This window comes from Panthera uncia (genome assembly GCF_023721935.1).
Source record: "Panthera uncia isolate 11264 chromosome B2 unlocalized genomic scaffold, Puncia_PCG_1.0 HiC_scaffold_24, whole genome shotgun sequence".
Classification (NCBI taxonomy): Eukaryota; Metazoa; Chordata; class Mammalia; order Carnivora; family Felidae; genus Panthera; species Panthera uncia.
In genome coordinates, this window is record NW_026057580.1 from 87087542 (window position 1) to 87111631 (window position 24090).

At 38.4% G+C, this 24090-nt stretch overlaps 1 protein-coding gene across 1 annotated transcript in view; it reads left to right on the top strand.

The window, feature by feature from the left end:
- The window catches only part of AKAP7 (A-kinase anchoring protein 7), a 181311-nt gene extending 175649 nt beyond the window's left edge, over positions 1 to 5662 (top strand). The window contains exon 10 of the mRNA XM_049654368.1: positions 1295 to 5662. Within this exon, the coding sequence (XP_049510325.1) occupies positions 1295 to 1298 (4 nt within the window). The 3' untranslated portion in view covers positions 1299 to 5662. The remainder of the gene's footprint in view (positions 1 to 1294) is intronic.
- The last annotated feature ends 18428 nt before the right edge of the window (positions 5663 to 24090 follow it).

Here is a 24090-nt window from a genome sequence, read left to right on the forward strand (position 1 = left end):
TCCAGTGCCCCCTCCAAATGCCCCCTCCAGGGGCAACATAACCTCCAGTTGGGGGACACACTACTGAGTAGTGCTTTCCTAGCCACATAAAAGAGTTAATGCTCCAGGGCATCTGGGTGGCTCAGTGGCTTAGGCGTCCAACACGGGTCATGATCTCACAGTTCAGTTGGTGGGTTTGAGCCCTCATCTGGCTCTCTGCTGTCAGCGCGGAGCCCGCTTCAATCCTCTGTCTCTCTCTCTCTCTCTCTCTCTCTCTCTCTCTCTCTCTGCCCCTCCCCGGCTCTTACGTGCTCTCTCTCTCAAAAATAAATTTTAATAAACATAAAAAAAAAAAAGAGTCTGTGCTCCCTTTCATGGACATTTTTACAGCAAGTAATTGAGGCCTTGAACCAATGCTCAATAGGGCTCTGTCCACACTTTGTCAGGTATCTGGATGGAAACAGAAAAACGAAACCACCTGCACATTTTATGCAACACGGATCAAAATGCCTACTTACTGTACATGGAAAATGGCTGGAAGGTTCAATTGTGATGGTAATGGTGTCATTGTTGAAAGAATTTTGATGGTTTATATAAATTGGGGGGCCAACTTAGAAACTGAAAAAAGATGACCTCCAAATTCTAAAGTAGTATCACATGATGGGGAATATAACAACAGGGCTATTTCTTATTCATTTCATGAAAACTTAAGTTAAATATTTCACATTATGTGCTTAAGAGGAAAAGTGTATAATAAACAGATACAGGGATATTTTAATGTAGTCAATTAGAGCTATGTTAGAAGAATAGAAATGCTTTAATATATGAAAATATGAATTTTCCCTGAGAGGCATGCTAGAAAGATTTCAGCCATAAAAACAGGAAAGAGCTCTTCCTATGGGGCTTCACTGAAACCCAAAGAAAGGTGCTCTCTGAGTCAAGTGACATGCATGGAAATATAGAGAAGAGTTAAATCGAGCATTCCCAGAAGAGGAATGTAATAAATAAAAGAGAATGAGGACATCACATTAACTATAGATTGTAGAGGATTCAAACTTTATGTTTTAAGAGAAATGACCAGTCTTTATTGCATTCAGAATGTCTGCCTTTTATGCTTATGATAAATAAAGCCTATAGTTTGTTGCTTTCCACAATGAAGTATTTTTAAAAACTCAGTTACTATCTGAGATCTACCTAGAAGAAAATGGTATGAATTAGGATGCCTAGGCCTGGGTGGATTGGATTATTGTTGCCAATTCTTCACCCTTCCCTTTATCCTTTTCCATGTGACTGCCTGTTTTGTGTGACTTTACAGTTAATCCCATCGAAAGCAGTGTTATTTCTCGGGCCCTGTTGATGTCGGCGTGGCCATGTGACTTGTTTTGACCAATGGGATGTAGATGGATGTGAAGCAAGCAAAGGCTTGAAATTTGGAGATCTGCAGAGCAAATCTGAACCAATCTTTCAGCCTGGAGCCAAGCCCAGCCATGAACAGTTGTGCCCCTGCAGACATGTGGGTGAGAAAGAGATGCTTATTGTTCTATGCCACCTGGTTTCTTGTTATGCAGCATTATTGTGGCAGTAGCTGACTAGGGTGGGACCTACAAGTCAAACTGAAACACAACAGAAAACTTGAGCAAAATTATACCCTCCCCCCCACCCCCCCAAATGTCATAGTATCCAAGCAGGATGTATCATTTTGGGGCTCTATGAATTCCATGTCACATAATTTCATATGATATCATTCACTATTTTTGCTTTCAAATAACATACACAATACGTTTATATATGAATATAAAGTATTAACAGTGATGAGTTCTGAGTGGTGGGATTACAAGTGAGTTCACTTCCTACTTTGTGCATTTTGGTATTTTCAAAATGTCATATAAGAAACATTTATTCCTGTAAATAAAATCTTAAATGCTGCTTTAAGAGAATCTATTTATAATCTATTCAGCTGTCAGACAGTCTCTTGCATTGCAGCCCTAAAGAAGTGCTACATACAGATGACGTTACTCAGAGATCAGGCCGATTCATTCATTCATTCATTCATTCATTCATTCATCCATTCATTCATTGTGTATTTCCCATGGGCCAAATACTGGGCTGAGTGCTTGGCAGGTGAAAGACCCATCTGTTGGAATGATGTATTTTTTCCTTTCTCTATAATCCCTGTTTCCCCTCATCACCCACCTCATTTCAGGCACCTGAGATGACCAAAGCCTACCATGGGAAATCCAGAGGATGAGGGGGGCACCTGGCTCTCAGACAGGTGCTGACCTGGTCCCCACAGATCAAGGGGCAGGTGGGCTTGTTGTGGGGCTGGGGAGAGGAGAAGGCCTTGGCGAGGAGAAGTGGGAGGCTGGGGAAGGAGAACACCCCACTCAGAGCAGAGCTGTATCCCCTGGGTCAAGGGGGGGCCTAGCAGGAACCCCCAACAGCCCACAAAGAAAGAGGAAACTTCCATCTTGTTTTCAACCTTGCAAATGCATGTGTGAACCAAGCCTCAGGTCCTGAGAGCATGAAGCCACCCAGCCAAAGTACTGTCCCCTCCCCTCATGTCTCCTGGCCTGACCTTCCACTGTGGGAGGGAAAGGGCAGTGAGTGAAGGCAGGGCAGGAGGGACCCTCCCCGCCCACCCCCCCTCCCCGGCCACTGTGTGTTCTCGCCCTAAGGAGCACGGGCAGGTGAAAAGTCATGGCCGGGCTCTCACAGGACTGGACACTCTGACAGCTGAAGAGAGATGTGTGTGCCACTTAAAGTGACTGGTGGAATATATATTATGCAAATGAGAAAACACAAAATCCAAAGAACTGCCAGGATTTTCATCCTGGTGAAGGAGAAGATTACCTGCATCAAATAAAGTTTAAAGGGACAAGGAAGCAAAAACAAAGCTATATTTGGATAATGTCACGAGTCCCGTTTGTTCAACAAGCTGGTTGCAGTAAGATGACGAATCAGACTCCCATCGCCTCTGCCTGGGCCACATAAGAGCATCAAGTCTGGGAATGATGGGGGGCAGGCAGAATAGGACGTCATGGAGGGGGTGGCTGGGCTGGTGTCCCCCATGCCTCCCTGTGTTGCCCTGGACAGTTGGTTGGGTGAGGCTAGAACCCCTCCCACATCTGAGTTTGGGGAATCCCAGAGTAGGGAGTTTCTTTGCTGCTTTTCTGGTGGAAGTGCCAGAGAAGTGGCCACCCAAGGTTAGAAGTGACGCTCTTGCTGCTGTCCCAGAGATCATCTGTAAGAATAGGAAAGGTGCTGGAGCTTATTTGGGCCAGAGGAGGAGAAAGAGAGCACCTGCCTCCACTGCATGATGAATTTTCTGAGGACTCAGAGAGCCACCAGAGGTCTTCGCCTATCCCTCAACAGGCAAAACCATAGTTCACAGAAAAACATGTAATTGGCAAGACTGTATATCATATACAAATATATGGACCTCACTAATAATGAAATAAAACAAGTTAAAACAATAATGAGTTGCTTTTTTAAAACCTATCAGAGCATACAGGGTTAAGTAAAGATGTAAAAGTTTGATAATATATGAAGTTGGTGAAGTTGTATGAATCAGGAACTCTTGAATTGTTTTGGTGAGAATATGAACAGATGCAACATTTTGGAAGGACAATTTGGTGAAATTTATGAAGACGAATAAATTGAAAATGTTAACCCAGAAATTAGTTCCACTTAAAATTTTTTTCTATAATTATATTTGCCTGTGTTTGCAAAAATACAAGGACAAGGATGTTGATTGTATCATACATAGCTTATGATGGCAACCACCGCAAAAACAAAGGTAATATCACAAACTCAATTAATATACATCTGATAATAAGTTGTGGTATGCACCAATCATGCCACCGGTAAAAAGAATAAAATGGATATAGCTATTTTGAAATATAAAGATAAGTAAGTACATTAAGCAAAATGCAAAGTACAAGGCAATACTAGTAATATATTCCTATTCGTGTTTTTTTCAAAAGGGTGTGTGTGTGTGTGTGTGTGTGTGTGTGTGTGTGTAGAGCATATTATATGTACAGGGAAGTTCTGGAAGGATACCCAAGAAATGATTGAAGATGCCTTCTTTGGAAATTATGACAAGTTCTGAAAGAGCACTGGGATTCACTTTCCATCAGTGAACACTGGGAAATGTTAGCAAGTCTTAGACCAAGGGACTCAACTGATGTCAGGGACTATGAAACTGGAAGACAGAATTCAGAAGAGGGAAGCCTTCCAGAAAAGGTCAGTCACTGATGTAGGGAATAAATGGAGTCACCTGATGGGCAAGGACAAGATAGTAAGGATGGAGGGTAAGTGGGAAGAGGTAGGAATACAGTGTTCTCAAGGGCAGATTTGCAGATATTAAGCACGAAGAGCCAGTGATGGTAGGTGTCCAAATTCAGTGACACCCTAAGACACACCGTGAGAGGAGAGTTTCTCCTCCTAAGGTTTATCTCAGGGATTTGCTATGGGTAAGGGACCTAAAAGGCTTTGGCATGTAAATAGAAGAGATGGCATGGACATTCCTGTTTCCCAGGAAGGGTTTTCAGGTGGAGGCGTTAGTCAGAGTGTGGATATCTGAATCCACACTCAACTGAATTGGTAAGTCTTTTGCCTCTGATTCTGAATCTGGGTTTGAAGACAATACTATATGGCAATTGTGTGTGTTCAGTCATGAGGTACCATGCTAGGTTTCATAAGCAACTCGAAAATGACAAAGGGGGGAAGGAAACCAGAGAATGAGGACAGGAACGATAGATGAATCTCATTTGAACTCTGTTCATAGCATCATTGTTTTGTTTTTTTTTTTTAACTTGAAAGGCCGATTTTATTTTTTCCAAGTTTTTTGAGGAATAATGGGCAAATATAATTGTTTGTATTTAAAGTGCACAGTGTGGTGATTTGATACACATTTTCATTGTGGAGCGATTACCAACATCAAGATAATTAACACATTCATCACCTCACATAACTAATCTTTTGTGTATGTGAGTGTGACAATGCTTAAGATCCGCTCAGAGCAAATTTCAAGTATACGATGTTGTATCATTAACTATAGTCACAGTGCTATATGTTAGATCCTCAGAATGTAGTCTTAAACCTGAAAGTTTGTACCTTTTGACCCACATCTTCCCATCCCCCCCAACTCCAAGTCCCTGGCAACTACCATTCTATTCTTCGTTTTTATGAAATTGGCTTTTAAAAACAAGAGATTCCACGTATAAGCGGTAACATACAGTTTTTGTCTTTCTCAGCCTGGCTTATTTCGCTTAACATAATGAACCTTCTGGTTCATATGTCATGGCATCACCGACACCCAGTTACAGAACAAACCTCTTTTCAAAAATGTACAACTAGTAAAATTTTCTTATAATTTCCGGTTATTCTTTTAAAGAAGAAAGCGAGTAAGGGAAAAAATGAAGAGAATTTGTGGTGAGGCACAACTTTACGGTATAACAAAAACATCCTGTTCTTTATTTTTCTCACCAGTTAACCTGTCTTGCTAGTTGTGTCTTTAACAATAGCACCCAGAGAGGCATGTGGGTGACTCTGTTGGTGAAGCGACTGACTGGATTTCAACTCAGGTCATGATCTCACGGTTCACAGACTGAGCCCTGGGGGGGACTCTGCCCTGAGAGCACAGAGCCTGCCTGGGACTCTCTCCCTCCCAACCTCTCTGCCCCTCCCTGCTCATGCACATGCATGCGTGCTCTCTCTCTTGCTCTTGCTCTCTCTCTCTCAAAGTAAATAAATAAACATAAAAAAACATTTGCTATAAAAAAAATATTTTCGAATAAAAACAGTGCCCAGAGCTAAAGACACAAAGTAGAAGTCGGGGAAATGGAAGCGGGTGCTTCACGCCCACCATTGACTTCTGTCTGAGTTTCATCACTTGGGCAAGCACCTTAGATGCTTAGGTGACACTGATGCATCGCTATTGTCATGATGCTGGCGATAAGAATGCTGTAATGACATGTTAATGATACTCAAGGAAGAAGACTATAATGGCGCTGATGAAGACGGTAGGTGCTACGCCCAACACCCAGCATTATTATTATAACCAGGAGAGCCTCACTGTTGCCTGGTACAAAATAAGCACTCAAGTAATTTCTAAACCAATTCAAACATTTCTATGCAGCAAAATTCATTTTTTTTTTTTGGTGTACAGTTTTATGAGTTTTTGTGCACGCATGGATTCTTGGAACCACCTCCACAGACAAGATCCTGAAAAATTTTCATATCCTGAAGAATACTTCGAAGCTGCCCCTTTGTGTTCCGACTCTCCCGCCACCCTGAGCCCCTGGCAACCTCTTACCTGTTCACTGTTCCTATGCTTTTGCCTTTTCCAAAATGTCACACAAATGGAAGTATACAGCAGGTACCCATTTGAGGCTGAGATCTTTCACTGAATATAATACATAAATTTTTTTTATTTTTTAAAGAATGTTTATTTTTGCTGAATATAAGATAAAAGAATACAGGAAAGACTCAGTTACTGTAGAACTTCCATGGATTGTGTCTTGACATCTTAAAAGAAATGGAGAAGTCACTCAGACACTGCTGAAACACTGTTTTCCTTCCTATGTAGCAAGAACTCCGTCTATTTAAAGCATATGTATTCTAATTTGCCTTTTCTATTTCGGGCATGTTCAAATACACATCCTCTAGAGGCATGATGGAAGAAAACTCACCTCCCTACAGACTTCCCTTAATCTCTGCATGTGGACACATAATTACTGAGTTTTTAATTAAATTTTTTAGTTAGCTGGGCACTTGAACTTATTCCATTGCTGGTGAGATAATCCTTAGCAGTGCATTTCCTCATTCCCTGGAAAACTGCTGACCTTCCAAGCTGTCATAGGCTTATTCAGCACAGGCTGTGCAGCACAGCACAGCACAGCACAATTATGTGCAACGCAGAATTGAGTTGGATCTATAAGAGGTGAGAAGAGCCAAGGCTTGCATTTTCCTGCCTGAGGGGCATTTCCAGCTTCTACGGATGTGCTCCCACTTCTATTATAAGCAATAGGTTCTTTTTTGCTGCTGAGTGCTGCTCTTTCATATGATGGGAACCATTATTTAAGGAGGGAATTAATAATGTGTTTTGGAATTCCCATTGAGATGAACATATTTAGCAGAGATAGAGTTCAGTACCTGCTGAGTAATTAAAAGCAGCAACCTCCGTTTCCAACTATCCTCGCATAAACACATGCACACACACATTCACACTCGTATGTGTTGTGGGGGGTGGGAGCGGTGGCTTTCGGGAATAATCTATATTGCAGACTGGTTTGCTGTTGTGTTTTTAATGATACATTGCCAAGAAGAAGCAGATATGTTGTGGGATGTATAAGGTGGAATAGAGCCTAGAGAATGGCTATATGAAAACTTGCTTGATTTCTTCAAATGGTTAATATCAGGCCATTTTAAATGATCTTTTCCAATGAACTCTGTACTTCCTAGGGTTTTCTTTAAAATGTGTTATAATTACAAATGGATTTATTTTCCATTTTAATTTTCGACTGCATTTCCTTTGAGGTTGGCTGTTCTATGTTTGTTTAAAACTTCATGTTTAAAATTAAGTTGGTGAACAAGAAACAGAGTAGTTCAATAACCAAGCACAGCATTGAAATATTTCTATTCTTTTAAAGTTTATTTATTTGGAGAGAGAAAGAGAGAGAGAGAGAGAGAGAGAAGGAGTGTGCACACACATGAGCAGAAGAGGGACACACAGAGAGGGAAAGAGACACCCAAGCCGGCTCCACACTGTCAGCATGGAGCCTGATGTGGGGCTAGAACTCACGAACCTGTGAGATCATGACCTGAGCTGAAATGAAGAATTGGACGCTTAACCAACGGAGCCACCCAGGCACCCCCTGAAATACTTCTATTTATATCACCACTATTGTGCTGATCAGACTGGGAGACACTTCACTGGTTTGTCTTTCACACTGGAGAAAGATAAAGTACTATATTAAAGACTAAAAAATTAGGGGACCATTGTTTATATATAGTTCATTGGGAAAATCAAATTGACTACATTTCTTCTGGCTGGGTTACCCTCTTTTGAATTCAGGAATGCCATAATGAAAAATCTCTTTTGAATTGTATACGATTGGCTGTCATCCAAACAGTAGTAAATGCTTTTTCTTTGTACTCTCATTACACCTTGAACATACTCTTATAATTATTGGCTGAATGCATCTGTCTTTCCTTCAGGTGTCTCAGAGGACTTCAATAACAGGAACTTTTTCTTTGTACATATGAAGTCTCAATAAACATATATATTTAAATGTTTATTTACTTTTGAGAGAGAGAGAGACAGAGAATGCACGCAAGCAGGGGAGGGCAGAGAAAGACAGAGAGAAAGAGAACCCCAAGCAGGCTCTACACTGACAGTGAGGGGCTCAAACCCACAAACCGTGAGATCATGACACGAGCCGAAATCAAGAGTTGGATGCTTAACTGACTGAGCCACCCAGGTGCCCCCTCAATAAATATTTTTAAATAAATATTTACATACTGAGAATTATAGTTTTTCCATTGTTTCTAGATCTAAAAGCCAATATACTATGTCTTTGGAAATGAAGGGTTTGGAGATCTAATTTTCCATAAAAATAAGTCAGTCATTTTCCAAGTCATTCCTCCCTATATTGTAAGAATATCTGAGAAGACTCATCAAGTATTTTCTGCCCTAGGTGCTGTTTACTGCCACTCTTCTACCAAAGGGCTGTCCTAACATCAGCTTCTGAACTTTTATCGTTCACACCCTATGCTCTGCCACCCATGCCTCTGTTGCCTCTCTGGAGGAATGCTGCTATGAGTAGGGTAGTGTTGTTTATTCCATCCCAAAGGTGGAAAAATTAAGGTGACAAAGTGGTACTGCCTTCCCTTCAGCCCTTACTGAATAAAGCCATGATTGTTCCTCACAGAGATGGAGAGTATTCCCCTCACCTCGGTAACATGTCACACTTTATCATCAGGACTTTTAAACACATTGCCTAGTTTCACAATGTCACTTATGAAAAACTACTGCAAACTTCTACTTTTGGCCATGATACAATATCAATGACCAGAGATAACTTTCTCCCACCAACAACTTGAAAATTGGACAAAATATGTAACACAACTGTGTTCAGACATTAGAAAAGAAGCAGCATAATGTTGTCATCCTTGAGAGAAGAAACACAAGCCCTACATGTCTCAGCTTTCACCCAGAGACACATTTCAGACTGGGAAGGGAACTCCCCACCCCAAAACACCAATAGGCTTACAGAGTTGAATGTAGAGATCAGTGTTCAGGGAAGCTGTGATGGCTGGAAGTTGTGGGTCAGAGTTTTGGAAAAAAGGGGACTGCACATAAGAAGATTTCCAGGAATCTGTATGGGGGTCCTTTTGGGTCACTGCTAAGTGCTAAGCCACACTTGTAGCACATGAAACTACCAGGCAAAGAAAGCCACGGTGTTACAAGCAGGACAATTCCCAGATTTCACTCAGGACAGGGAGATGTTTCAACCATCCAGGCAAATTGAAGATTCCTCAGTGATCACTCCACATCTGGTGGCAATCTTGGAGTGATGATGTCTTAGTAGTAGAGCTGGACTATCTCTTGAATGAAGGTTACACTAGCACCATTCTAGCAAAGCTTAAAACAGGTTGTTTTTGATCCAAGGGATCAAAGTAGTCTACTATCTAAAAACAAAGACCATTGATCTTTAACTGAAGGCAACAAACTCCAGATACTCAACACCTCATAATGGCAAAGTCCTGCATCTAATAAAAAACTACTAGATAGTCAGAGAAGCAGGAAATGTGGTCCATGACAAGGAGAAAAGTTGTCAAGAGAAATAGACACCAAACTAATGAAATGAGTAGATCAGATTGTTAGAACAGGAATGATAACTATGTAAAATATGTAAAGGAAAACATAACATAATGAGAAGAGAGGGGAAAGACTAAAAATGGAACTTCCAGAGATTGAAAATAAAATATCTGAAATGAAACTTTCACAGGATAGGATTAAGAGCAGATTAGAGGGGCGCCTGGGTGGCGCAGTCGGTTAAGCGTCCGACTTCAGCCAGGTCATGATCTCACGGTCCGTGAGTTCGAGCCCCGCGTCAGGCTCTGGGCTGATGGCTCAGAGCCTGGAGCCTGCTTCCGATTCTGTGTCTCCCTCTCTCTCTGCCCCTCCCCCGTTCATGCTATGTCTCTCTCTGTCCCAAAAATAAATTAAAAAACGTTGAAAAAAAAAAAATTAAAAAAAAAAAAAAAAAAGAGCAGATTAGACACTGAAGAAGAAAAGATTAATGAGACTGAAGACAGCAATAAAATCACCCAGCATGAAATAGAGAAAAACAATGGGAATAAAATAAACAGAGCCTTAGTGACCTATGAGACAATATTAAAGAGCCTGGTATTCTTATAATTGGATTCCAAGTAGGTATTACAGTTGAATGAGGGATAAAAAAAAATGATTGAAGACATGATGCCTAAAAAATTTCAAAATTTGATAAAAACTGTAAATCCCCAAATCCAAGAAGCTCAATAAATCTAAACAAGGATAAACACACACATATCCACACTTCCATATACTCAAGCCCCCATCAAATCATAAATTTCTGAAAATTGGTTACAAGATAAGAAAGACAACGGATTTTTCAGCAAAAACTATATAAGCCACCTTTAAAGTGCCAAAAGAAAATTATATTAACCTAGAATTATATAACCAGCAAAAAATTCTTCAAAAATTAAGGTACAAAGAAATTTTGTCAGAGACAAAACCTGAGAAACTTAGTGGTCCGCACACTTTCCTTACAAGGAATGTTGAAAAAAAATTTTCAGGTGGAAGGAAAATGATACTAATACATAAAAGCTAATTTTTACCTAAACATAAAAATTAATTTTTCTACTTAAAAGGTGAGCATTCTTAAAATGGATACATAATAAGACTCAATTGTATGGTACATACAGGAAGCACAGTTTAATTATAAAGACATACATTAAAAGTAAAAGGATGAGAAAATATACACTATGCAAATACTACATATAAGAAAGCTGGCATGGATATGTTAATATCAGACAACGTTGACTTCAGAAAGAAGACTGTCAGGGATAAGGTTGGTTATTTCATAACAATAAAGGAGAAAATTCATCCAGAAGACAAAATAATAATAAATATGTATAAGCCCAATAACACAGTTCCAAAGTACCTGAATCAAAAATGAAGAGGAATAAAGTAACACTGTCAACCAACTTGACCTAATTGACTTTTATAGAATATTCCACTCAAATCAACATTCTTTTCATGTATACATGAAAGATTCACCAAAATAAACCATATTCTGGGCCATAAAAACAAGTCTCAATAAATTGAAAAGGATTGAAATATTATAGATCATATGCTCTGACCATAGAGAAATTAAGGTAGGAAGAAGTAAGAGAAAGATTTCTGATATGTGCTTAAGTATTTGGAACTACGCATCAAATTTGCAAGTAATCCATGGATCAGAGAAGTTACAAAGGCAATTATAAATTATTTCAAACTGAATGAAAGGAAAAACAAAGCATATTAAAAGTTGTGGATACAGCTCAAATAGAGATCAGAGGAAAATCCATAGTTTTAAATGTTACAGTAGAAAAATGAAAGGTCTCAAATCAATTATCTAAGATTCCACTTTAAGAAGCTAGAAAAAAAAGGGCAGAAATTAAATCAAAGTAAATAAGAAGGAAATAATAAAACAGCAGAAATCAATGAAATAGAAAATAGAGAAATAATTGAGAACATTTTAAAGGATAACAAATCCTTATTTTACGGGAAAAAAACAAGTAAATAAACAAGGCTGTTGCCAGACCATTAAGAAAATAGAAAGAAGATGCAAAATTGTCAATACCAGGAGTGAAAAGAGTGGTATATTTACAGATTTTATTGATATCAAAAGGGCAATAAAGGAAACTTTAAAAATGTATGCCAATAAAGAAAAAACCTTAAATGAAATGGACAAATTTCTTGAAAGATGCACATTACCAGCACTGACTCAAGAAAAGAATAGAAAATTGAACAGTGCCATAGCTATTAATGAAATTAAATTCATACTTAAAATCTTTCCCACAAAAAAGACTCCAGGCTCAGATTGCTTCACCACCAAATTCCAACAAATATTTAAGAAACAAGTCATACAAATTTTACACAATACTTCCAAATAATGGGAGAGAGGGAACATTCTGAAACTCATTTTATGAATCCTGAATAACTTCGATTCCAAAACCAAAGAAAATACAAGAAGAAAAATACACTACAGACCAATATTACTCATGAACAGACACAATAATAAGTAACAAAAACCTAGCAAATAAAATCCAGCTGTGTTTGTGTGTCTATGTGTGTGTGTACCAAGTATGACCAAGTATGGCTCACCTTATGATTGAAAGGTTGATTTAATATTTGAAAATCAATGTAACTTACAACATTAATAAAATAAAGGAGAAATACATATAATTATTTCAAGAGATGCAGAAAATGCACTCGGCAAGATTCAACACCATGTCATTATTAAAAAAAGAAAAGCCTCTCAGTAAATTAGGAAAATAAAAAGCTTTCTGATAAAGGGTATTTATTAAAAAAAACTATCACTGATGAGCACTGGATGTTGTGTGTAAGTGATAAATCACTAAATTCTACACCTGAAACTAATATTAAACTGTATGCTAACTAACTGGAACTTAAAACTTGAAAAAAGAAAAAACTATCAGTAACTATGCTTTCCCCATAGGATCAGAAATAAGGTAAGCATGCCTACTGTCATGATGATTTCTATTCATTGTGTATTAGGGCTTCTAGCCTATGCAACAAAGCAAAGAAAAAAAAAAATGAAAGGAATACAAATGTGAAAGGAAAAATTAAAACAGTTTTAATTCACATATGAAATAATTACATACATAGAAATTCCCATGGAATGTACTAAAAAGCTAGAAGAACTAAAATGTGAGCTTAGCAAGGTCATAGGAGATGCAAAGCCAATACACAAAATATAATTGCATTTAATATATTAGCAATGACAATTAGATACTGAAATTTTAAAAAGGCATTTACAATGGCATCCCCAAACGCGAAATACGTAGCGATAAGTTTTATAAAATATGTCTAAGATCAGTAGAGTGCAAACTACAAAACTGAGAGCAATTAAAGAAGACCTCAGTAAATTCAGAGATATACCATGTTTATGAATCAGAAGACTTAATATTGTTCAGATGTCAGTTCTCCCACATTGATCTACGGATTCAACACAATCTTTTTAGGTAGCATTTGCTTTCGCTTTAGGTAGGGAAGTTTTCCCTTTGAGATGGTTCATCCATGTGTTCTCCTGAGCTGAATGCCAGTGCTGAGCTCAGAGTCTCTGGAGTTTTGCTGCATGTAGAACATGATATATTTTTTACTCGTTCTTCCATTAAATTTGGTATCTTGGAAATATGCTTCAGCGGATGGAATATTTTCTCTGGTAGCACAGGTGATAATATGTTGGAAGCATTTAAATTTGGTAAGATGTTCTGGTTTTAAATTATTTCTCCACAGAAGCCATTCAAGAAATAAAAAAGTGTAAGTGAACTAGTAATAAGTGTTCTCCTTTTCATAAAACAAGTCCAATAACTGGGGTCTCAATTGGCAGTGGTTAAGTTCATAGTGATTTAAGACCAAGGATATTGTCAATTACGTTTTCTTATTCTTTATTACCTTACTTCTTAAAGGGCAGTCCATGGGCCAAGAAAAGGGACAACCCCAGGATGTATTTTAGAAATGCAGAAGCTTAGACCCCACCAGGATAGATTTAATGAGAATCTGCATGTTAACATGATTCATAGGATGATTCCCGTGTAAATTAAAATGCTCGAAGTGCTACGCACTTATTCTCCTTTACAAAACCCCCAGCTAACCTGAGCCGGCACATTTTATCCTAGAGAGGAAAGAAATAGCAGGGATACCACCAATATTATAATCTCGCTGGGACAGCTGTTCTCCTCAAACTTAATACATGAAATCTCTAATAACCTTGATTCACTATATTCTCTGACAAGATTTTTTTTTTAGTGTTTTTATTTATTTTTGAGACAGAGACAGAACATGAGCAGGGGAGGGGCAGAGAGAGAGGGAGACACAATCCAAAGCAAGCTCCAGGCTCTGAGCTCTCAGCACAGACCCCGATGTGGGGCTCGAACCCACGAACCATGAGATCATGACCTGAGCTGAAGTCGGACGCTCAACCGACTGAGCCACCCAGGCACCCCTCTCTGACAAGATTTTGAATTGAAAAGCTAAACACAAATACTTAGATTGCTTCATGCAACAGAAAATGAGAATTATGAAGTGCTTTAATCTGTCAAGTACTGTAGGAATTAAAATGAGAAACACTTTAGTAGATTCCCCAAGATTGTTGGTGTGGGTGGGGTTTCTAAAAACCCATGGAGAAATACATCGAAAGGATAATGTCAATGACTTCAAAAATCACTTGTGAATTTTTCTGAAAAATATGTGCCAAGTAACCAAAAAATACAAGGTCTATTAGAGCAGACTTCTAATTAGCAATCAGCCATTGCCTAATCTTTATGGATTTGTCAGTTTCAGTTGCTACTTAATCAGCTGAAAGATGCTACTTTATATACAAAATAACACAGTTTCCAAGCACCTCTAAAAGTGTTTACCTTCATTCAGGGATCAAACATTTACTGAGCACCTACTGTTTGCCAGGTATGCTAGGCTCGGACACAAGGCTGGTTATAACACATTTCCTCCCTTTGTGGAGTTAGAAATGTAATACTTTAGTATATTAATGCTAACATAACCCAGAGTCATAGAGCCATAAGAATAGAGAGGAAGGAGAGATTCATCCTGCTTTGGGGTTTAGGGAATACTTTACAGCGGAGGTGACATTTGAGATAGGCTTTTAAGGGCTGACTAAATGCTGTGGGCTTCATAATTTCTCTTGATTCACCTGTGGGCTTTAGATTTATTTTTAATTTTTAAAAAAATTTGAACTTCTTTATGGATAAAGTATAACAAAGAGCTAAACAAAGGCAAAATGAGATTAAAAAAGAGTTGGCCGACTGTAGTTTAGCAGATTATTAAACATCAAAGGAAGAGATGTAAAGCTTTGAGTAAATGGAATAATCTAATTATATATTATGTGGTGATGGCTCCTCTTTTTTTATTATTGTAGTAAGAACACTTATTGTGAGATCTACCCTCTTAACACATTTTTAAGTGTACAATACAGCATTGTTAACTATAGGCACAATATTGTACAGTGGAAGTCTAGAATTTACTCATTTTGCAAAACTAAAACTTTATACAATTTGTATGGCAACTCCCCATTTTCCCCCCCCCCCCCCCGACCCTGGCAACTACCATTCTATTTTGTTTCTATGAATTTACCTATTTTAGCTACCTCATATAAATGGAATCATGAAAAAAAAAGATTTTAAACATAAAAATTATTCTCAAATAATGTATCATAGAACTTTCACAAGTATTATATTTTGGATTTGACTATATATGTAATTTAAAATTATACATGCTTCAATGAGGTCTGTATATAGAATCAGGACATAGATGATGAAAACAGTTTTATGATTTGCTTCCTAATTTAGAAAGAAACCATTAAAAATTTTTTTCGTCTACATCTTAGGTAGCAGTTCACTCACATTCATTCATCCATCCATTTGTTCTTTCATTTATTCCTTGATTATCTATTCAGTGCCTATAGTGTACCAGGTACTGTACTAAATGCCAGTGTTATGAAATGGGGATAAAACACAGTCCCCACTTTCAGGAAGGTAAGAGCTGGGAAGGAAGGAAGTGCCATAATGCGGTGGGTGCTGTGACTGAGGCATTGAGGGGTCCAAGAGCTAAGGAGAATTTCTACCTTGAGGAGGCAGTGTTTAGGAGGGGCTCGAAAAAGGGATCAATTCAAGCATGAATTGACTTGAAAAAAGCTTTGGCGAGGGGTCAAAGATGAAGGAAGGTGATTGTGTTTTTCAAAAACCATATATTGTTAAAGTCCATTCATGTGAAATACTATGTATGTGTGTGGAGGGGGTGTGTGAAGGGCTTTATAGGTGTAAAGAGATTCATTGCAAGGATGGCCATCAAAATGTTAATGGCGTTCTTTCATGGGGTTGGCCAAGGGAAAAGAGTAGACCCAGAAGTAAAACATTTCTCCTTTTAAAAGCAGGTGAATTTCCTTTTGTTCCTTAACAGTTCTATTCCATTTTAAAGCATTCCAAATATTACTTTTCTTGATTCTCATGCCGACCTCATGAGTCTGTGGGCATAAGCATTATTACGGATTTTTCAGATGAAGGAACAGAGGTGCATAGGCTCTAGTGCCTTACACAAAGTAAGGCCTCATCGATAATAAATGAAAAATGAATGCACAGTCTCCTGAAATTCAACCTAGATTGTCCTGTAAGAGTTGTCCCTGGCTGGTAGTTAGCAGAATCTTCACAAGCTGGTTCTAACAATATTCTATGGGGGAAAAGCAAGATAGAGTGTGAAATAATACATGAATGTGCTTTTTAGAATGTCAAGACCACTTTACATACATTAGAGCGATCCTATAAAATAGCTTATTATTAACCATGTTTTACAGAAGAGGAAAGGGAGGCTCAGAGAGGCTAAGTGACTGGCCTAAAGGATGCAAAGGAAGGGTGTGGCAAAGTGGGACTCCATCTTCTCACACTCTTTCTACATTGATCACACTCAGATACAGCACCAACAGGACCCAGTCCTTGGGAGTAACTACCCATTTAGGATGAATAAATTTCAGCGTGTAGTTTTGCCTTCTTTCTTAGGATTTCCTCTCCTTTAGACTTCACTCTTCTCCTGCAGATCTTTAGATTACATGCTCATTTACATCCTGAAGCGTGCTAATTGCTTTTTCCCTTTCTCATTTCTTTTACAAGTTTGTTGAGGACTAGACTGCATCTCACACATCATTGCACCCAACAGGATGTCCTGCAAATACAAAGTGCCCTAAAGAGGGCTATTAAGTGAACAACCGAATGGAAGAATGAATGGGAGAATGAAAACTGTTGTAATATGCCTAAGATCACGCAGAGAGAACAGAGTGAAGCAAAAGCCGAATTAAGGCTCTTGTCTGCAGATCTGGAGATGGCAAACCCAGTGCTGCTCAGCTTAATAGCAAAATCTTGAGATGAAAAAGTCCCAACAAGCGGCACCAGAGAACCAGATTTAGACCTCTTGCCTGTCTTTTGTTTTGTGGATGACCTGGTTGATTTCCATATTTGGAATTCCATTTTCATATCAAATTGAAGGCTGATGAAAATTTGAATCCAAGCATTCAAAAGAAAAAAAAAAAGGCACTGTACCAGGAAATGCGATGTTGGTGCCATTATCCAGTCCTAGAGGTCTGTCCCCGAGAAGTTGTCATCATGTATGTGCATGTTGGGACCATCCAGCCTTGGATGGACAACTGGGTTCCAGCCTCAGCTCTACCATCCAATGTCGATCAGACCTTATGTAATCTAGTGAAATTTCCAGACTTCAGTGTTCTCCATAGCTGACCAATGATGTTTGTGTGGGGTGTGGGTTGTGTTAGATGGCCAATAGGGTTTTTAAAATTTTATTTTACCATGCATAACCACCATTCTCTTTTCAATTGCTCAAAGAACATTTCTTTTTCAGATTTCCCAGGCAGTTATGGTGGTGGGCTTGTGGAGATCCAAGATCCGAGAACAAAGAAAGTGCTCAAAGAAATAATGCTAGAATAATGCCTCCTGCCCAGAGTGCTGGAACTTAAAATATTTATTCAACAAATGTATACTGAATGCCTCTGGTGTGCTAGGCCCTGGGGGTATGGGATGAACAAAACAGGTTTGCATGAAAAGTTATCATATATTAGTGATAAGCCCCCCTTGTTTAAGGAAGGACAGCGTCTAGAGCAGGAGAAACTGAAAGAAGTCAGTGTGATTGGTTGGGGACAGTGATGAGGAGGGGCATGTAGGATGGGGCTGAGAGACCTGATTGCAGCTCAAAGGACAAGTAAGTACAGTCTGAAGCTGTTCTTGGGGTTTAGCAACATTGCAGAGCTTGAGTAAGGTCCTTCTGGAGGAATGGTGGGGTGGTAGCCCCAACAGAGCGGGTGGAAGATGGTCCAGGAGATGAAGCCACAGAGGTAGTGAGAATGTGCACCATTTTGAGAAATCTGGTTATGAAAAGGAGGAGAGAGAGAGAAAAAAACATAGATGGGGGGGGTTGCAGACCTGGTTGATTTGTTTGTTTTTAACGAGAGAAGACAGAATGGGCAGGCAGAAGTTGAAGACACAGGAAGGAGAAGGGATGGGACTCTTGCTTGTTGAGATACAGGATATGAAACACCTGTAGAGTTTACCTTAGATGAAAGGGCACACTCTTCTATTGTAAAACCTGACCAGATGAAGGGGAGGGGATGGGGTTCTGACGTTTTCCTAGCATACCCAGGAGAAATGGGTTCCCTAGATGCCAGTGAGGAACTGCGTGGTCTGCAATGACTCATCAAACCAACCAAGAAGTGTGAGATTATGCCAGAGAGTCTCTGAGTCCACACTGCAAGGAATGTTGGGAAATAGCTATGAGATACTCTGAGAAGCTGCAATCTTGGTTGACATAGTTTTTCTTCTGCAGAACATATAATGTTTTGTTAGTTATCAGTCTCCACTAGTCTGGAGACTAATACATGGTGGACAGAGAATTTGCAGTAAGTTCTGTAGTAAGATGTGGTTACTGATGATCTAGTCTCAAGCCAAGAGAACTGTCAAAACTCAGGTAACTTGTAAGAGAGGCCTTCAGTGTAGAGATTACAGGTCTATATCCTGTGATGAGTTGAAGAAGGTGTACTGAGTTTCAAAAATCATCTTTCTGCAAATTTCCCCATTTCCACTGGATGCTCCTACCCCCACCCCATTTTCCCTTTCTCAGAGATGCTCTTTCCTGTTCCCTTTGGATACAGGTCTCTGTTGGGTCCTACTTTTCCAGATCCTTGGGCTAATAACTTTGATATCAGTTTGTCTTATTCTTAGATCTAGCCCAGTCTGTGCTAAGATATTCAATGATTTTCAGCAAACTGAGTAATCCTGTCTGCCGTTAATATTAGTTATAAAATAGTAGGGAGGCAAAATTTTCTTTGTCATCAGAAACCTTCTAAAGGATATCACAAAGCTTTGGTGACATCTACATCTCTTATAGAGTATATGTTTTCCATAGTGATTCAGTGACCAAGAATGAATTGGTAGCAGCCATTCCTCAATAGCTGGGTGACGGTGAAGATCATCTCTGACCAGTCCTTGGAAGGCCACAAGGGTCTTCCAAATGTTTTCTTAACTCTCTCCACTGACTCCTTAAATCTGGATTTTATTAGATTTGTCAGGGACTGGATATGAAATTCTGCACCAGGCACACAGTTAATATAATTTCTTTTACTTAGGATTCTGCGGTCTGTCCAATCGGGTTATCAATTCTCGTTTTCAAGATTTGGTATTAACAATGGAAAGAGAAAATTCAGATGTCCTCCTTCTCTGAGTGATTCACACTGTGTTTACCAAAGGAAGCAATTAGTTTTTTCATTTCCTTTGACAAACTTCTGAATATTTTGACAACAGGTTCCTCAGTAGGACACCAAAATTACATGAATGACTGAATACAATTCACAATCACTGAATATATACTAGGTGCCATGGATTTTAATATAATATATGTTGGCACAGACTCAAAAGGATTAGTACTAGGACTGAGCACCAAATTTAGGTTTCTTCCATGGTATAGTAATTAACAAATGACAGTGAAAGTTTGGCCACCTGTATATTCCAGTCTCTATGCTGCTTTCATTTTCATTGTACAAGACACATTGGCTTTTTTACCGTGCAATTTATTATTACTATCTTAAACCACAATCTTCCCAGTGGTTTCTTCTTTTTTTCCCCAGTTGTTTCTGCTTATAATCACAGAAGAAAAACAAAGATCTGTAAATATAAATATGAAATATCTGTATCATCAGACTACATTTAAATTTAAATCCTTAAAATTTTTGTAAGCATTAGGAATTTCAAAAGAGTTCAGATATTTCCTTCTATGCTTCCCCCTCCTCAACTCACTTTTTAAATCAAAGTATAATTTACGAATTGTAAAATTCACCCATGTTAAGGGCAGAGTTTAAGTCTTTGTGTTTTAACAAAAATGAAAATAAGTTAAAAAATAAAAACACTTATTAACCTTTTTTAATTGCACAAAACATAAGTGTGGAATAAATTGAGAAAGCTGTCTGTATTCCTCCAAAAACTTTAACCTTGGATTGGTTAATAGGAATACTGCTTCCTACTTTCCAGGATCAACTAATTCCTGGGTTATAGAAATGAATTTGGGATAAAGAAAAATATTAAATATTGCTTACTTTATTTTGTGAAATAAACACAACTCCAATATCAAATTGACACGGACAAGGTGCCATAGTCAATCTTAGTGATTTATATGTGAAAATTTATAAACAAAAGATGAAATAGAATTCAGTAGTATGTAAGATAATATCCTATCATGTACAATGGTGTTTATTTTAGGAATACAATGGCAGTTAAATCTAATATTAGGAAACTTACTGACATAATATTAATGAATAAGTTAAAAATGGACTATGTTAATCTCAAAGTAGGTTCTATAAGTATTTTAAAGAATCCTCTCTTTTTTTAAATAAAACAAACCTCTTTATGATGTAAAAATGGGAAAAGCATTCCCTGAATTGATAAAGCATATCAATTTGAAATCAACAACCTTGAACCTATTTAGTTCTGAAACTCAATCACATTCCCTTTAAAATCAGAAATATGTTAGGTGATCTTTTATCATCATCATTATTATTTAATAAGTATAGCATTTCTGGTCTGTGCTATAGGATATAAAACTGGATTAATAGAAAGATATATTAGAAAGGAAGTGTCAACATGATTATTTTTTGACGACATTATCATTTGCTTATTATGCATCATTGTACATAGACAATTCAAAAGACTTGGCAGAAAAATTCTAGAAACTAATCCTAAAGTTCATTGAAATGGCAGGATACATGATAATTACACCAAGAATCAACCTTTAAGTCAGAAATGAGTTTAAATATAGCGAAAAAAGAAGTGGCACTCACAACTGCAACCAATATTTAAACTACACACCAGAAAATGATTAGTTGTAAGATTCATAATGTTCATAAAATAACCCCAAAGAAACAGTCTAGGAGAAGAACCGATTGTTCCAGTAATGAGCCCTAGGAGGGGAGTGGGTGTGTAAAGAGGGTATAACTTCCTTAACATGAATTTATAAGAGGTGCAAAAGCAGATGTTTTCTAGGGGTCACTTTGAGTATTTATCAAGGGATTCCAAAGTTATAACCATGCCTAAGGCTTATTTGGTGAAAGCAGTCTAGAAGCTAATCATCTATCTCAGATGTAAGGTTAATCTGATGGTCTAGCTTGATTTAAAGACAGATTAAGATTAAAGCGGCACAGCATCGTCCTGGGACCAATGGCTGCTGGATCAGGTGATATGTACACATAGGTGCCTTATGCTCTTCTGTCTATTCTTGTCTATTCTTGTGTGTTTGCCTATCTCTATAAGAAAAGGTTAAACAAACTTAAAACAGTAGCTCTTAATATAGGCTCAACTGACCCATTGAGGGATTTCAGTGGCTCAATAACCCTCCTGGACTTATGTACAAAATGTTGTCTATATGAACATACGTGCATTTCTTTTCTGGGGAGGAGGCCCAAAACTCTGATCACATTTTTAGGAGTCTATTTTTCTAAAATAAGAGCAAACGGAGTAAATAACTTTCCTAGACTTTAGCCAACCCTCCATAAGGATTATTTCTTGCAACTGTTGTTTTTACTAAGAAATAGAGATTGTAAGGCTGTGATCTCTTGCACAGACCCTGAGGTGCAAATGAGACTTGCCAAACTGTGAGGCCTCTTGGAATCTTGGTGGTAGAAGGATTCGTGATTGAGGAACCCGAGAGTTGAAGGGAGAACAGAGTTGGGAGGAAATTGAGGATACAAGTAAAGTCCTGAAAGTTGTTAAATAGGCTGTCAACCTGCTAAGCCAACATAAATGGGGCAACATATTAAATAAAGCAAGCAAGAGAGACATTTCATAAATCCTAAAAGAGTTAATGATAGGCATTCTAAAATTAATTCCCATTTACCATTCCTAACTCTGCAGAACTTATTCATCAGCCCCCATGGGGTTGCTTTCAAACTCATTTTGCTTTGCTGCTGATAATATGTATTCTAAAAAACCCTCCTCTTCCCTGCCTCCTACTGCCTAGTTTGTTTCATTCTTGGTCCAAATATTCAAGACCTTTTATGTTTTGTCACTAGAAGATGTTGATTTCCACCTCCCAGGCCCACGATGTTCTAGAGACAAATGGAGTGAAATAGCACCCCTTAAGACACCGCTCAATGTCTCATATACGGTTTCATTAGCAAACTCCTACTCTGTCATCTACTTTGTCTCCTTTCCTTTTATAAGCAATGGTTTGTAATTAATGAATAAAATCCATAAGTACAGCTGTGATGGTGATGATGGTGATGATGATGATGGTAGCTGATGATTCCTCTGTGCCAGGCACTTCTCTCTGTGCTTTGCATGTATGAACATGTGCAATTCTCATGTCAAAGTAGTGTCAGGAACATTACCTGAAACCTAGAAACAGGAAAAGAGTTAAGTAAGTGTCTTTCCAGGGCATTATTGGGCTTGCAACTTGTCTTGATTTTCTATTGTCTGGACAGACTATTTTACAACTCTGTGGAGGCAGAGGTTAACTTGTAGATTTGTGATGAGATGCAAAGAATTTATATTGGCTTGTTGGGTGGTGGGCCGGTGGAGGGGCTGAATGGTGATCCCAAAGATTATGGTTCATTGCCCTCTTGGACATTAACCAATTTTGTTTCTAGCCTTGAATTCTTATCTGGACATTTGTTTACTGCATTGCCTATAAATCCTTACCTTCTCAAATGTTTTTTGGACTAGTTTAAAAAATTTTTTTAAATGTTTATTTATTTTTGAGAGAGAGAGAGAGCGAGCGTGCGTGGGAGAGAGGGAGAGGCAGAGAGCGGCAGAGAGAGGGAAGCACAGAATCCAAAGCAGGCTCCGGACTGAGCTGTCAGCACAGAGGCCGACGAGGGGCTCGAACCTACAAATGGTGAAATCATGACCCCACCCTATGTGAGGCTTGAACTTACAGCTTGCTACTGAACTTGGACACTTAACTGACTAAGCTACCAGGGTGCCCCTGGACCAGTTTTATCATCTTAGTGTTTCCTCATTACCTAATGATTTAAATAAAACCCGTGACATAATCACTTTTTTAACCCTTTGAAAATCCTGCTCTCAGCCCTGGGTGTGTTGCATTCTAACTTCTTGATGATTGTGGACTTCAACGAATTTATTCAATGGATTCTCCCATTGTAGGGTACGGAAGTTGCTTCTAATATTTTTCCTTTTAAGAAAAAAATGCTAAAAAAAAAAAGAAAAAAGAAAAAAATATATTAAACATTTAGTGGCTAAACATTTGCATTTGTTCACTTATAACTGTACAAAGGAAATTTCTGGGCCCACATTATCCACATTTTAAGGACTTCTGGCACACAGTGTTCAGTTGCCTTCCAGAGAGTTTGCGCCAGTTTATATTTCAACAGAATATGAAAATATCCACTTTCATTTTGCACATCTCTTTTTCCCTAATGATTCCCAACAGGAGTGACTCATACATGTAATAAAAAAGCAGGGATTGATGAAAATGTATGACTAACATTTTGAAGAAAGAGGACTTAAAGTTGGGGACAATTTGCTGCATTATGCATTAAGGGCAAAGTCTATGATTTGAGAATCAACGGAGTAGGTTTGACAATATGTAAGTTATGTACCTGGACGGCTGCCTGGAAATAGGGCAATGGATTATTTATAGACAGAATCTTCTTTTCCTCTCTCCTTTATTTTCTCTTCCTTCTTTCCCTCCCTCCCTCCCTCCCTCCCTCTCTTCCTCCCCTGCCCCCCACAAAACATATCTAGATGCTCTACAAAACA